General features: G+C 37.0%; 1 protein-coding gene across 2 annotated transcripts in view; it reads left to right on the plus strand.

Moving 5' to 3' along the window:
• The window catches only part of ITGAV (integrin subunit alpha V), a 55,683-nt gene that overhangs the window by 14,018 nt on the left and 27,817 nt on the right, over positions 1-13,848 (plus strand). For both annotated transcript variants that reach the window (XM_049810507.1, XM_049810499.1), the window contains exons 3-14: positions 3,772-3,863; positions 4,368-4,482; positions 5,683-5,744; positions 7,369-7,414; positions 8,929-9,054; positions 9,781-9,825; positions 10,017-10,060; positions 10,147-10,203; positions 10,689-10,741; positions 11,155-11,357; positions 13,431-13,622; positions 13,735-13,780. In XM_049810507.1, the coding sequence (XP_049666464.1) occupies positions 3,772-3,863; positions 4,368-4,482; positions 5,683-5,744; positions 7,369-7,414; positions 8,929-9,054; positions 9,781-9,825; positions 10,017-10,060; positions 10,147-10,203; positions 10,689-10,741; positions 11,155-11,357; positions 13,431-13,622; positions 13,735-13,780 (1,081 nt within the window). The remainder of the gene's footprint in view (positions 1-3,771; positions 3,864-4,367; positions 4,483-5,682; positions 5,745-7,368; positions 7,415-8,928; positions 9,055-9,780; positions 9,826-10,016; positions 10,061-10,146; positions 10,204-10,688; positions 10,742-11,154; positions 11,358-13,430; positions 13,623-13,734; positions 13,781-13,848) is intronic.

Raw genomic sequence — 13,848 nt, forward strand, 5'->3', positions numbered from 1 at the left:
ATCCCTGTATGTTTAAATCCTACCTGTATTACAGTTTGCTTCATTTAATGTAGGTACTGTTTTTAAAGGGTGTGGGAAAGGCGCTTTTGGGTTTTTTTTGGGTTTTTTTGTTTTTTTTGAATAACCACCACTGAAAAGTTATATCATGATAAAATAATAATAAAGTCAGGCTCTTTATACTAAAACACAGAAGTGCTGAAGTCAGTCCTATATCTTCCCATGACGAATCTACTTTATGGTATAGCTAAAACACCTTATTTAACTCTGATTTGCTTCAGTGGGTGCTCTCATTTAAGTGTTCTTTATGTTTGTTTTCCCCAGTCAGGAACCCAAATGGTTTCTCATTTAAAGCAAGGGGATTTTTGATGACGGGGTGTTTTCCAGAGTTCCTCATAAAACTAGTTTTTCTTCTGGACCTGAGGGAAAGGCTCATAATCTATTTACACAGCGTTTTCCTGGGCAGAATTTTGAATGAGTGTGAGTAAATAAAGGTTACTGTTCTTTAATGGAGAGTTAACATCAGATTTGGCCTGTATTGGGCATTTGCAATTTTTTTATCTGAAAAGTCCGTGTTTCCAATGTGTGTACTTTCTACTTGATGTAGTTTTTTGTCTTAACACACTTTCTTGTGCTAAAGCCAGTCTTGAGCTGAACAGCAATCCCTTCTCCCCAAGACCCCCAGCTTAGTTTTAGAGAACCTGAAGAAGCTTTGAATACAGGATAAACTCAATGTAAGGCATCTTCAAGTTGTAGCAGATATTGTTTTATGTAATCTGCATCTGCACTGACATTAGACAATTTCACCAAGATGTTTGTAAAATATTTTTGCAATAGTAGCATGCTATAAATAAAATTTATTTAGCCAAATTGCCTAATGGAGCACATTTGACTGTGGTGAGGCTTTTTTTTAAGCATTAGAATTCCTAATTTGTTACTTAGGCCTTCAGAAATTATTATGCTGACTTTTGAAGTTATGACATTTGGAGCATAATAAACTACATTTGGAACATAGTAAACTTGGGATTGTGTTCATTTGTTTTTTGATTTGGAGATTTTAGTTTTTTTATATGCTAGCTTCTGACTATATCTCAAAGCCTAGATGTTTACCTATTAAAATAAAACTGAAGAGTGGTTTCTAATAATACCCTCATTTGAGAGTTGAATCGAGGTTTCTTCAGTACTGTAGAAAAAATAATTTTGTCCCCTAAAGATCAAGGGAGAGGGAAGTTTTTGTAGCTGCTGTCCTGGACACTGATTCTTTCTTGAGGGGTGCAGCGCCTGCACCTCAAGAATGCCCAGGAAAAAGGCAGAGAGGAGCTGTTTTGGCAGCATGTGCTGGTTAAACTGCTTGGTTTCCCTCTTCTTCAGTCCAATCAACATAGACTATGGGTAGATGGCATCAGTAACCAGTACTGCCTTTTTTTAAAAAAAAAATATTTCTTTATGCTGTCTCAGCTGATGCATTCAGCTGAAACTTGAAGGAACTGATTTCCTTAACACCTGTGATAAAATCAGATTGGTGATAATGCTGAATTGCTGCCTACCTGCTATTGCAATGTGACCATTCCTTTTGCTTGCTGCTTATTGTTTTAAACTTAAATGGGAAGTTTTCATCCTAGACACTTTTGTAGTACCTAGCACAATAGGATTCTGCTTTACGCTATAAAACTGCTACACTACCTTTCATTTTAGTCATACATATATAGCATTGCATAAGTATCCAAGAGTAGAGAAAGGTGTAAAATGCCATGCCATAACTATTGTCAAGTTTCTTTTGTTTAAAGCTTTGTTTGGCAAGTAAAGCAGAGAGGTTTCTTTGTATTTGAGAGTAGCTGGACAAATAGCGGATAGAAGCCAAATCTGTCGTTCTAGGCTGCATAACCTTGGGTGTGACTACAAGCAGAATAAACCAATTTTAGGTCCCTGATGCTGCCAAAAAAGATAATAGTTCCCAGTCAAATGTTTCTGTCTTCTCCCCAGCAGTTTAGCACTACTTTCTTCCCTGTGCAGTCAGTTGGGCTGGTCCCTGCTCCTGTTGAATATTTTTTTGAGTAAGGTTTGTTTTTAGGTGGTTCATGTTGTGACTATGTGACCAGAAGGTAATAGTGCCAAGACAGAGGCTGGCAGCAGGAACATGTGGACGGGAGCAGATGGGAACTGCTACCCCTTTTGGTGGCAGCTTCATCTGAAACTAACTCAGTCATGTAACTGCATCCTTTGAGCAAAACTGTCCTTGGGTGGATTTACATGAATTAAAGGCAAGGAAGGGAAAAGATGGTGATAAAACAGGGATTTTTAGAAGTGTGCTAAGGAGAATTCCCTATTTGGAAAACGTCTTGATCTGGGTTTGGTTTTCTGTACCATGAGGAGGTGACATGCAGATCTCCAAACTACGTTTTTGTCTGTGCAAGGGTGATAGTATGAATGTTGAAGTGTACGTAAATCTGCCCAGATGATGTGCTAATCATCAGGCCCTCCATGTATTTAGCACCTGTTCCAATAAGAGAGTGGAGGAGGGGGTGACAGAAGGAAGTGGGGTTTTTTAATTACTGTTGATGAAATTAGAAAAACCCACACTAGTTCTCTGGTGCTATGTGCTTGGCATTGATTTATTTCTACATAGTTCTAATCTAAGAGCAAACATAGTCCAGATACTTGCATGTTTTGGCTGACTCTGCAGATTAGAATCACGTTTGTTCTCCTTTTCATGGGATTTTCCTAATGGAAGTAACAGTCTCTTGAGACAGAACATTCTTTACAAGGTGTGAGACAAGCAAGGAAGTTTTGATTCAAGTAGTCACAGGTCTCTGATTCATAGCAGGGTTGGGTTTGGGGATTCCCCCCAGCAGCCTGTGGAAGTGATGTATGGCTGTTGACCTCAATGACTCCTTCAGCTTTAGGCACTGTAAACCACAGATCTAGGTGACTTTTTAAAAGATACATTTTTCTACAGCGTTACATCCATTTTCTCATTAGGCTGGCAAAGTTTCCATTGTTTTTCCAGTGAAAGTACGTAAGAAACGTTAAATGATTTAAAGAATTCTAACCTTCACGCTTGCAGAAATACCACTAATTGAGTTGCTTCCACCAACCTTCATCACCAAACAGTTAACACAGACAACAGTGCAGATTATCATTAATTTAACTTACCCTTCTGCGTGGAAAACTCTTTAACATTTTTGTTACTGAATACCCTTTCACTTTACTCATAAGCTTGTAAGCGTGCTAATTGCCATGCTTTGTACACTGCAGTGACATTCAGAATGGAGATGTTAACACTTGATAGAGTAGTAGAAGAATTTCTGTCCCAATTCTAGCCAAAGGCAAAAGTCACATAATTTAATCAGGGCAATATTTCTTCTAGAAGCATTAGTCCTAACTTGGCTTTGGCACTGATTCTTGAGCAGTGCTGTAATCTGACTTGGAAGTCAAATATCTTACGTATGAGCTATTCACTGTGTTGCTGTCAAAGATGCTATAAACTTTGTGCTTTTACAAGGAATCAGTGTTGTACAAATGCTTGGTATGTAAATATAGCTATGTTAGGCCCCATATGTAATAATGAATAATAACAAAAAATCCTTTTTAAATCCTGTTTCCATGAAAGGACGATATCCTCCAATGTTACTGTTTTCTGTTTTTCTCTGTATACATCAAAACCAATGACTTAGTTTTTTGGTGTTTCGTTTTTGTTTGTTTGTTTTTTGTTTTTTTTAATTCTTGCTATACGGTTTCCTGTGAAATTATGCTTCTTTTTCATTTTCTTTGTAGGCAACAGAGATTTTGCTCCTGATGATCCACTAGAATTTAAGTCTCATCAGTGGTTTGGAGCCTCTGTGAGATCCAAAAATGATAAAATTCTGGTAGGTTTTTGATGCCCTTCAAATGCCTCAGTACTGGGATACTGTAGTGAAAAAAAAAGTGAAAAGATCTGGGCAACTCATAATTTAAACACAATCCCAGTAATCAGTATGGCTTGTGTTTTCTCAGAATTTATTGGCTAGCCTTTTTTAACCCTTTATAAACAAAGGTTGTAGCATTCTTGTCTGGTTTTGTGGAACGGAGTAGAAATAGTTTTCCTGAAGTTAGAATGTGTTATAAATTCTTGACGAGCTCTTGACAACTGTTGCTTTAAGAAATTATTATTTCTAAAATTCTTGTGATAAACCAGCTATTTCTAAAAATAGAAACTGGTGATACTTCCAGCCCAGTGCTGATAGTATAAATCTTCTCTAATAACATGTGGTACATCCGCCAAAATTTTTTTTTGTTACTATTCTGTAGAAAATTGGCATTCCATTGTATTATTCTATACCCCCCAGCATTCTGAAGAGGAGTTTTTCTCACTGCCATGTTTTCTTCCTTAGGCCTGTGCCCCATTGTACCACTGGAGGACTGAAACAAAACAAGAGAGGGAGCCTGTAGGAACTTGTTACCTCCTTGCTGGATCTAAATCTGTGGAATATGCACCCTGCAGGTCAAGTAAGTGTAGAACATGTCATTGCTTTTCTGTTTGGACTTTCCCTTGTGTTATATTTTTGTGTACATTAGAAGCGGGATGTTTTACAGATATTACCCCCTTCCACGTATAGGCTTATAGCAATTCGAAAAAACCCTAAGCTAGATCCAGACATCTGAATTCTCTTCCAGTTGATGTTCAGGATGCAGACCTTGCTTTCTCTACTGTAGGCCAGAGGAAAATCTTAGATCCAAGTATCACTGGAATTGAGGACTTCAGTTTTTGAAAGGACTACTTCTGTAGTAATCACTCAAGCAAAGTTATGTAGCTAGTGCTTTTTCAAAGACCAACTCTAGAATTTTCTGAAGCCTAATTATTGTTATTCAAGTAATTCAGTAATTCATTGCTGAACATATTGAGTCTTATATTCCAAACGCTTTGCATCCATATCATGTAGTTGAGTTGGTATATTATTCAGAGGCTTAATAACTTTTTCTAAAATACAGAAGCCTAAAAGTTGAACATTCGGGCTAGGATTTTTTTTTTTTTGCTGAAAATCATTGGTGAACAGCAGGAATGAAATCCAGTGTGTCCCAACATAAAAAGAAGTTAAATAAGCATGTATTAAACTAAAGCATGCTAGTTAAGTAGTCATACTTCCAGATAAGGGGGTCTCAACTTTTCTACCTTGGAGCTGTATGATCATAAGATTAACTCAGCCATAACAATTCTTGCTGGGATGAGTCTCAGTACGTAGAGATCTTTTCAGCCAGGTATGCTGCTTTTTTTGTGTTTTAAGCCAATACTTGAAACAACTTCCGGTTATGTGCCTTCCAGATTTTTATTCCATACCAAAAGAAAAACTTAATAGTTTCTGGATACCTTATTTCCTGAAGAAAAATTGCAAGTGTTTTTCCCCAAAACTTAAATTAAGATTAAATACAAAGGACTGTGGAGTTGCTGTTTACTTTGACTGTGTTAGGCCAGAGCATATGTTGATGTTATATGTATGTTAGGCCAGCCCTAAAGCTGTTACAGCATTTGGTTGTGAGTTGTTAATGAAGAGAAAATACTGACTGAGGAGAAAAAAATTTTCAAGGTTCAAGTTCAGGAGTGCATGGTTACTTAGGAAGATGCATTGGAAAGTATCCACAGAATCATCTGATCTGGTACTGATAATTATTTTATTTATTTTTCTCTTTTCTATCCGTTCTTTTTTGTAGCCACTATTGATGCAGATGGACAGGGATTTTGTCAAGGTGGATTTAGTATTGACTTTACAAAGGTATGTGAATCTTTTTCAATTCCTACGAGTCAGCAGACAGTTGCAAGTTGACAACAACCCTGATATGGACCACATACAAGCACAGCTATTATGAAACTAAATGTAAACTACCATTCCTTGGGGGAAAAAACCCAACCAAACACATCCTTGTAAATAAACAAAAATAACTTCAAACCACTCCGGTATTATAAACCAGTTTCTCCCTACATCTTCACAGTGGGACGCTTTAACCTCTTGTAGGAATCATGTGCTGAACAAATAATCTGCTTTCCCAGACTCATGCCATAAACCTCTGCTGTAGCTGGTCCTCAAGTGAAATAAACTGTAGTAGTCAGGTTTTTTGAGATAATTATTGTGAAGGCATGAGTGCATAGCTAGTGTTACTTCTTGAGGAAGAATAACTGCTAAAGGGAACTGGTAAACAATGTTCTTGTCAATTATGTTTTGTTTTTCTCATTAGGCTTTTTCTTTTTTTGCGGTCTGTCTTGTGTTTCTTCTACTTTTATGTTCTCCCTGCCTTTTATGGTTCTTTTTTTAAATTTAAATTCACAATTACTTTTTAAATCTAAGCACAAAAAAACTGTGCACAAATATGCGAACTAACTGTAGGTTTTTTTATATTGTACATTTAAATTGTTTAGCATAGTCCAGACACGTTAAGACCGTGCAAGTCCTATTTGTGATGTGGCAATTTTTTGGGTTCTTCACATCTTATGGTTGGGTCATAGCCCTTCACTCTTTGCCTGAGGACACTCTGGTTTTGCTCCAGAAGAAACTGCAAAGTGCAGTGAAGGACTGTAAGGGTTGAGTTACTTTACATGCACACCTGAAGCTTACTGTGCAGACCTGAAGCTTACTGTGCAGATTCTGGCCCCTGTTAAAACCAACCTTGGCTCTAATCCAAAACCCTAGCAGAGTGGGCAAGCCTGGGTATAAGGTATCTTCAAATCGCTGACCTAGATTTTTCTGAGTGGTGAATATGGGAGTTTTTAAGATTAAAACCTGAATAAGTGGCTTAATTATGCAGCAAAGCCTATGGCCCAATTCACTACTTAGAGAGCAAATTCGCAGCACTGGGATAACTAATGAGGTTAAAGTTTCATAAAATGGTTTGTGGATTGCAGTTGTACCAATGAATACAAAGTGTGGGGGAATTACATCACAGCTTTTCTGAATAAAACTTTCCTAAAGATAAATTACAGAAAGTGGCAGGGGCAGAAGATGAAACTAGTTTTGTGTACTGACCTAAAAACATGTTATGATTGCCTTATAGCAGTCTTATGTTTTCTCCTAATTGTATTTCTGTTGCCTTAGATGTATGTGGGTAGAAGGGTCTCCTACAATAAAAGCACAATTCTGCCTAGAATTTTAAATGGGTGAAACAGACAAGCAAGTCACAGAAGGCATATTGTTTGTTATCTTAGCATTTTACGGGACGCACTTTTAATCATTCCTTCAAAAAATAAAATGTATTGGGGTCGGTGAAGCTACTGTGGTATACGTGCATGGGATTACTTCCCATAAACATAGGACATGTTCTCTTGTTTTTAGATATGCTTAATATGTTTTTTCTTTTTTTCTTTTTCTTTCTCCCCATCCCTGTCCCATCCCGCCCCCCACCAAGGGAGACAGAGTGCTGCTTGGAGGACCTGGAAGTTTTTACTGGCAAGGTGAGATATATCATTTCAGACACAGAGAAGTTGACCTCTTTGATTTTTCTCTTTATCCTCTTAGTCATTTCTATCCACACTCCTCCAACTACGGTCAAAGTCTTCATCAGTAAGAAAACGAACAGAAATAATTCTTCCTCCTCCTTCAAAGTATTTCCTGAATAATTAAGGCAACCACAGATTAAACCTGAAGTAATAATTGTAGAGATGTGTCTTTTGTCTTTTAAATAACTCTGATTGTTTTAAAGGCATTTTCCCAGGAATGTGGAATTTGCTTCCACCAGCAGGCTAAGTTTCCTCTGGGATATTTTGCTTGTTTGAAAATCTACACGCTTTGTAATTTCTGACACACATATGAAACATGTATTTTCAATGAGAAATGCACCCTGCGAAGAGAACTATCATTATTGCATTTGTTTATGTTGATCTGTTTTGTGCTGTGGTGCACATTTTACTACTTAACTGCGCTGTTTACACAGAACATTATGTATGTATTTTGCTATTGTGGGATTCCATCAGTATTTGTTTGGAGGATCATTCAGCATTTAGCTATAGCTCTCTGTTCAAAAGATGATGCTGCTACAATAAGGACATAGCTGCCAAACTCTACTGCCTGTTTTTGAATGTAAATACTAATGTTTATGAAAGATTTTCAGTATCATGCCAGCCTATGTGTAGATGAAGCAGCACAGGAGGCTCGTTTCCAGTCCTATGTTTTAAATTCTGAACAAAGTGGAGTGATTGCAACTAAATGGCAGATACAGTATAGTATAGATTTTGTTTCTGTATTCATTTTATTGCTTTTTGGCAAAAGCGATCTCATTGGCTGAAACAACCTTATTCTTCTACTACCAAAAAAACCCAACCCAACCTTACCTCTGAATAGAAGACAATAGTATACTTCTAAAAACTAGATTTTTCACCCCAAAGTTTTATTCTACATTCTAAGATGCTGGAGGAGTAGTTTTCCCTATGCTTCATACATACATGAATATGTATGTGAAGTACATGCTCTTCTGAAAAAATTTTTTTGTGATTAATGATTTAATTTATACTCAAAAGAATGTAATGAAGTCACCACCTAGTGGCTCATGAAATGAAAACAGAGAACACGGTAATACACTATGCTCATCTTAGTTTTTTGTCTGCCATATTAAGCTCTTATGTATTTAGATAAGGAGCGATGACTCATTTCTGCAATACCATAAGCATATGCTTACTGTTAACCTAACTGAGCAGTCTCATTTAAGTCCTGGCTTACGTGTAGGAGCAGCTTCTATTTTCAGTGAGAAATCTTCGTGTGCTTTTGATTAAATATGTGCATAATTATTTGCTGAAGTAGGATCCAAATTTTCACTTGTATCCTTTCTGGTGGTGCTGCTGTTGCCTATTTTCTGGTCAGTATTGTGGAAGAGATGTTGCTTTAGAAGCAAGCGTTCTTAGAGTCCTGTTGCTTATTGAATGAGTGCACACATATTTTATTTGTGGTTTTAAGCTGTTTTCTTTCTCTTTAGGCCAACTTATTTCTGATCGAGTGACAGAGATTGTGGCTAAATATGACTCCAAAGTCTACAGTACAAAGTATGATGACCAGCTAGCAACCAGACCTGCTAGTGCTGCTTTTGATGACAGCTACTTGGGTGCGTAGTTTGAAAAGGAAGAAAACCTAGCTGTACTTGAAAAACTCCCTTGCTCTATTCATACCTAAGTCTAAGTCACACTACTAGTAATTCAACATTTGACAGATAACTAAAGAGCTACATACTTGAAAATGCAGTAGTTTATGTATGGTGGAAGCTTAGTTACCTTGCCATAGCCTTGATTCAAAAAACACCTAATGACAAAATAAATGTAAGTATTTCCATGAATTTTTGTGCTCTGTGATTCAGGCCGAATATGGGAATGGCCAAGGTATGATTTTTATGTGAGAAGTTAGTTGTGTACCTTTTTTTTTTAGAAAAGCAGCTGTTTCTAAATAATCTACCAAAACAAAATAAGATGTAGAAGAATCACGTTTGGGAAGTAGTGAAGAGAGCAGATAGAGTCCCTTAGAAGAGTGGGTAATCATCATCTAGTTTCATATATGTCTAACCGTGTTCAGAAGAAAGCAAGGTTAGACCGTGACAGCTCCCAGGATGATAATTCTAAAATTTTCATCTTCTGATCTCAAATTCATGGATGCTGCTGTATTACTGTCAATTCATGTAGCTGTTTATAATCTAAGCTACTTAACGGCAATATTTATTCCATTGCACTTTAAGATGAAGTGAGAGGACTGTGCTTAGAGACCTATGAAGAATGTAAAGAGAGGTGAAAGGTTTACTAAGGTTTTTAAAATGATTTACTAATTTTGTCTGTTGCATCAGGTTATTCGGTGGCTGTTGGAGACTTCAATGGTGATGGCATAGAAGGTAAGGCCCTTGCTTCAGTAAAAAAATCATGTTAATAGGCCTGGACAGGTCTTTCAAATAAATGGTTTAGAACAAATGATACAGTGCACAAGAAAAATATGTAAAGCACTAGGAGTGAGCTACTCTGTTCAAGCAAAGTCACTGTGCTTTGGGACCTGAAAGTTATCTGGGTGTCTTGCTTTACATTTCAGACTTTGTATCAGGAGTCCCAAGAGCAGCAAGAACTCTGGGCATGGTAGGAAATTTGAAACATTAAACTCTACAATAAGTAAAATGATCAATATTGTTGGTATGCTGTAATATGTATTTCTTTGTGTGCAGGTGTCAATTTACAATGGGAAAAACATGTCTTCCATGTACAACTTCACAGGAGAGCAGGTATGTAGCTTTATTCAGTGTGATGGGTGACCAGGAGGCTGTTCCTATAGAAAGATGACATGTTGAGACGGTATTTAGGGTACTAGAACATATAATTTTCTGATGTTACTAGCTGATGTGCAAAAGAAAAATTTTATACAGTCTGTAGGTATCCTAAAAATGTATGTTCTGTGAGTTTCAGTTTTATAGTACTACTTAGAAAAACAGTCTTACTTAAATGAAGGAAATGCTTCCTATTTTGAGAATTGGTAAAGAGGACTGGATCATGAAAGGGGGAATGGGGAAGGTAACTGCTCAGTTTACTTTTCAACAAACTAAGGAAGAGAAAGGAAAATACAAGGAGAAAGGATCAAAAAATTTTGTGGTATACTTTATCATCTCCCTAATGTCTTTTCCATTAATGTCTTTTCCATACAGCTTTCTATAAACTTGTTTGTGTGTTTATATCGCTACAACTCAAGTTTGGTTTGAATTTTGTTTTCCAGATGGCTGCCTATTTTGGGTATTCGGTGGCTGCCACAGATATCAATGGGGACAAGTAAGTGTCCTCCTCTCCCCACTGCCACCCAGCTTGTTTCTAGAAAGAAAAAAAGCAGCTTTCATTAAAACCTCTTTCCTACAATATAGATTTCTGTCTTTGTTACTGGTTTAACATGTGTCTGCGCAACACACTTTCTTGCTAACACTCAACTTCTGTTTTAACAATTGTAGATTTGTTTTGTGTTTATTTACATGAATACACATGTGTATTCACATGCTTTAAATGTTAAATTCTGGTATATTTATGCTTACTTTGTCAATAGATATTTGCCTTCAGTTGCAATTTAAAGATAGGTAACTTTCATCTTAATACTGACTTCAGTGCTGAGTTAGTCCTACTAACTGATGCTTAAGAGAATGAAACTGAATATTCATGCTGTTACTGAAGAACCTTATCCTTCTTTGTTCCAGTTACACAGATTTGTTTATTGGAGCCCCTCTTTTTATGGATCGAGGTTCTGATGGGAAACTTCAAGAGGTTGGCCAAGTTTCCATTTGCCTTCAACGAGCCTCTGGAGGCTTTCAGATCACAAAGCTGAATGGTTTTGAGATATTTGCAAGATTCAGCAGTTCTATTGCCCCTCTGGGGGATCTAGATCAGGATGGCTTCAATGGTAGGACATCATTTATTGATCAGTATTTTCTGTTTGTAGATGAAATCTAGACAGCACACTGAATGTGGATTCTGCACGCAAACATTAGGCATTCTAACCATGACTGAATGTTGGACACTAAGGTCTAGACTCCTTTCGATGCTTGTATGCTACTCCCAAGAATGCTAACAGGAGTTACATGGATGCATCGAGCAGAGACTATACCATTTAAACTACAGCATGGATTATTTTAGCTGTTACACTGGTCAGTTCATTACTTTCTAAGTGATAAGTACAGTAGAAACTTCAATGAAATATCTGACTCTCCACTGTGACTTGTTCGGACATCTTCAGTATAATTTTCCTGTTTCCATTGCTTAAAGCCAATTTTCCTCTCCAGAAACACAATGATGACCAAAAAGGTTTTGTTTCAGAGAGCTGGTTAAAAATGTTCTGATAGAAGAGATTTTCCTGAGAAAAGTCTAGATTTTTTTTTTTTTTTTTTTTTTAAATTTCAAAATGGAAGAATCTGGTGAAAATATCCCATAACAACTACAGCCAACTGTACTAAGAGCAGAGTGTCTCGAGCAAGTATTTGGATGAGAAGTCCAAGTCTGATAGAACTGAAGCTGTGGACTCTCAAACCTGTTGCCAGTACTTCTTGTTACTTTCACTTAGGAATGGAGAGCAATGTAGCAGACAAGAGTCATACAGTTTTGAGGTGGAGACTTCCAGGAATCCTAGGGAGAACGTTTTGTTTTGCAAGTTGTACTCCAGTGTTTCCTAAAGAGTGGTAGGAATTTGAGTTCTGCAAAAAATGCTCATTTTTGTTTTTTCCATTCTGCTTGCAAGCTAAGTATTTTCTGAAAGATCAAAAATTATAATAGGCTAATATTCCCAGATAGCGCTAATTTATTTTTTTTAATGAAATCATAGAATCATAGAATAGTTTGGGCTGGAAGGGACATGTTTAGTTGCTAATAGTATACAGAATTAGTGTGCAACTATTCACAGAAGGCATCAGAAAGGTTACAGCTAATAGCCAAAAATACGGTCACTTGAGGAGATGATCCAAAAATGTTTTGATTCCATCATATTTCTATCTGATATATACTGTAGATGAGAAAATCATAGCAAAAGCTGCTTCTTCTTAATTACTTTGCCATTATTTAGTCTGGTTTTTTAGTCTTTTTTTTATCCTGCTCTGTTTCATTTTGGGAGCATTAATTAAAATGCTTTCCATCACAGTACGGTGCAAGATTGGAATTTCTACTGCTTTCATAAACTTTGTAAAGATGAGTCAAAAATACAAAATGGTAAACTTTTGAGTCCTTGTTTTTTTCATGAAACTTTCTGAAATTTAAAGAAAGAGGAGGGAATAGTGTAATTAATATGTGTAGCGTTTCATGTTTGGTCTTTGAACCAATTGGAGAAATGTTGAATTTAGATCATATGTACACTTCTAAAGCTGTCCTTAGAGATAGTCCAATTAGCATTTTGTTTATTACTGTTTCAGTCATTGAGAATAAGTACTCTTAAATTTATTAAGCTTTAAAAGATAGCATAATTGCACTAACTGGAAGTTCTCCATAAAACATGTTGCCAGGCCATGATCAGGATAGACTGGAATTTGATGCCGTTGTTCTAGGCTGATTTAAATTTTCCAGAATTATTAAAAAGTCACACCCTTTGGAGAAACATGCGTGTGTTAGTGAAATGGGCAGATAGTCCCACTTAGTTTTGTGATTTGGCACCAACAGTGAGTAGTTCTTGGTGTTTCGTACTCTAAAAAGCATCTCAAATCCATATGATTTGGCTCCAAGTCAGTTACTGAAGGGCAGAAGTGTTTGCAGAACTATTCCTTTCTCCGCCGCCCCCCCCCCCCCATCTATGATACATGTTCTTGTTAAACATTTATACTTTCTACAAAAAGCAGCATCCAATTAAAAAACAAAGGTTGTTGATGAGCATTTTCAAGGCTGGTTCAGCATCTCCTCCCTACTGATACACATTGAAACTAATACCAGAAATTATTGATTGATGTTCTCCTAGTCTGTGTTTGGAGATGTTGATGATTGTTCTTTTGGTTTACAGATATTGCAGTTGCTGCACCGTATGGTGGAGAGGACAAGAGAGGACTTGTCTATATCTATAATGGAAGAGCAAATGGTTTGAATGCAGTCCCATCTCAAATTCTTGAAGGGCGGTGGGCCGCTCGCGCTATGCCACCCAGTTTTGGGTACTCGCTGAAAGGAGCCACAGATGTGGACAAAAATGGATATCCAGGTCCTTTGCTCTAAATGTCACTTTAGAATAACTTAATAGTAGCCCCACCTCTGACTAACAGCATATTTTAAAAAATAAATTATAAGGTGTAATATTTCTCCTTTCTTCCTAGACTTGATTGTTGGAGCCTTTGGTGTTGACACAGCTGTTTTGTATAGGTAAGTATCCCTCTATGGTTTTACGTAAGTGCAAGCAGAATGAAAGCTCAGTGGCATTCTTGAGTTAC

This window comes from Accipiter gentilis, chromosome 1, assembly GCF_929443795.1.
Source record: "Accipiter gentilis chromosome 1, bAccGen1.1, whole genome shotgun sequence".
Lineage (NCBI taxonomy): Eukaryota > Metazoa > Chordata > Aves > Accipitriformes > Accipitridae > Astur > Astur gentilis.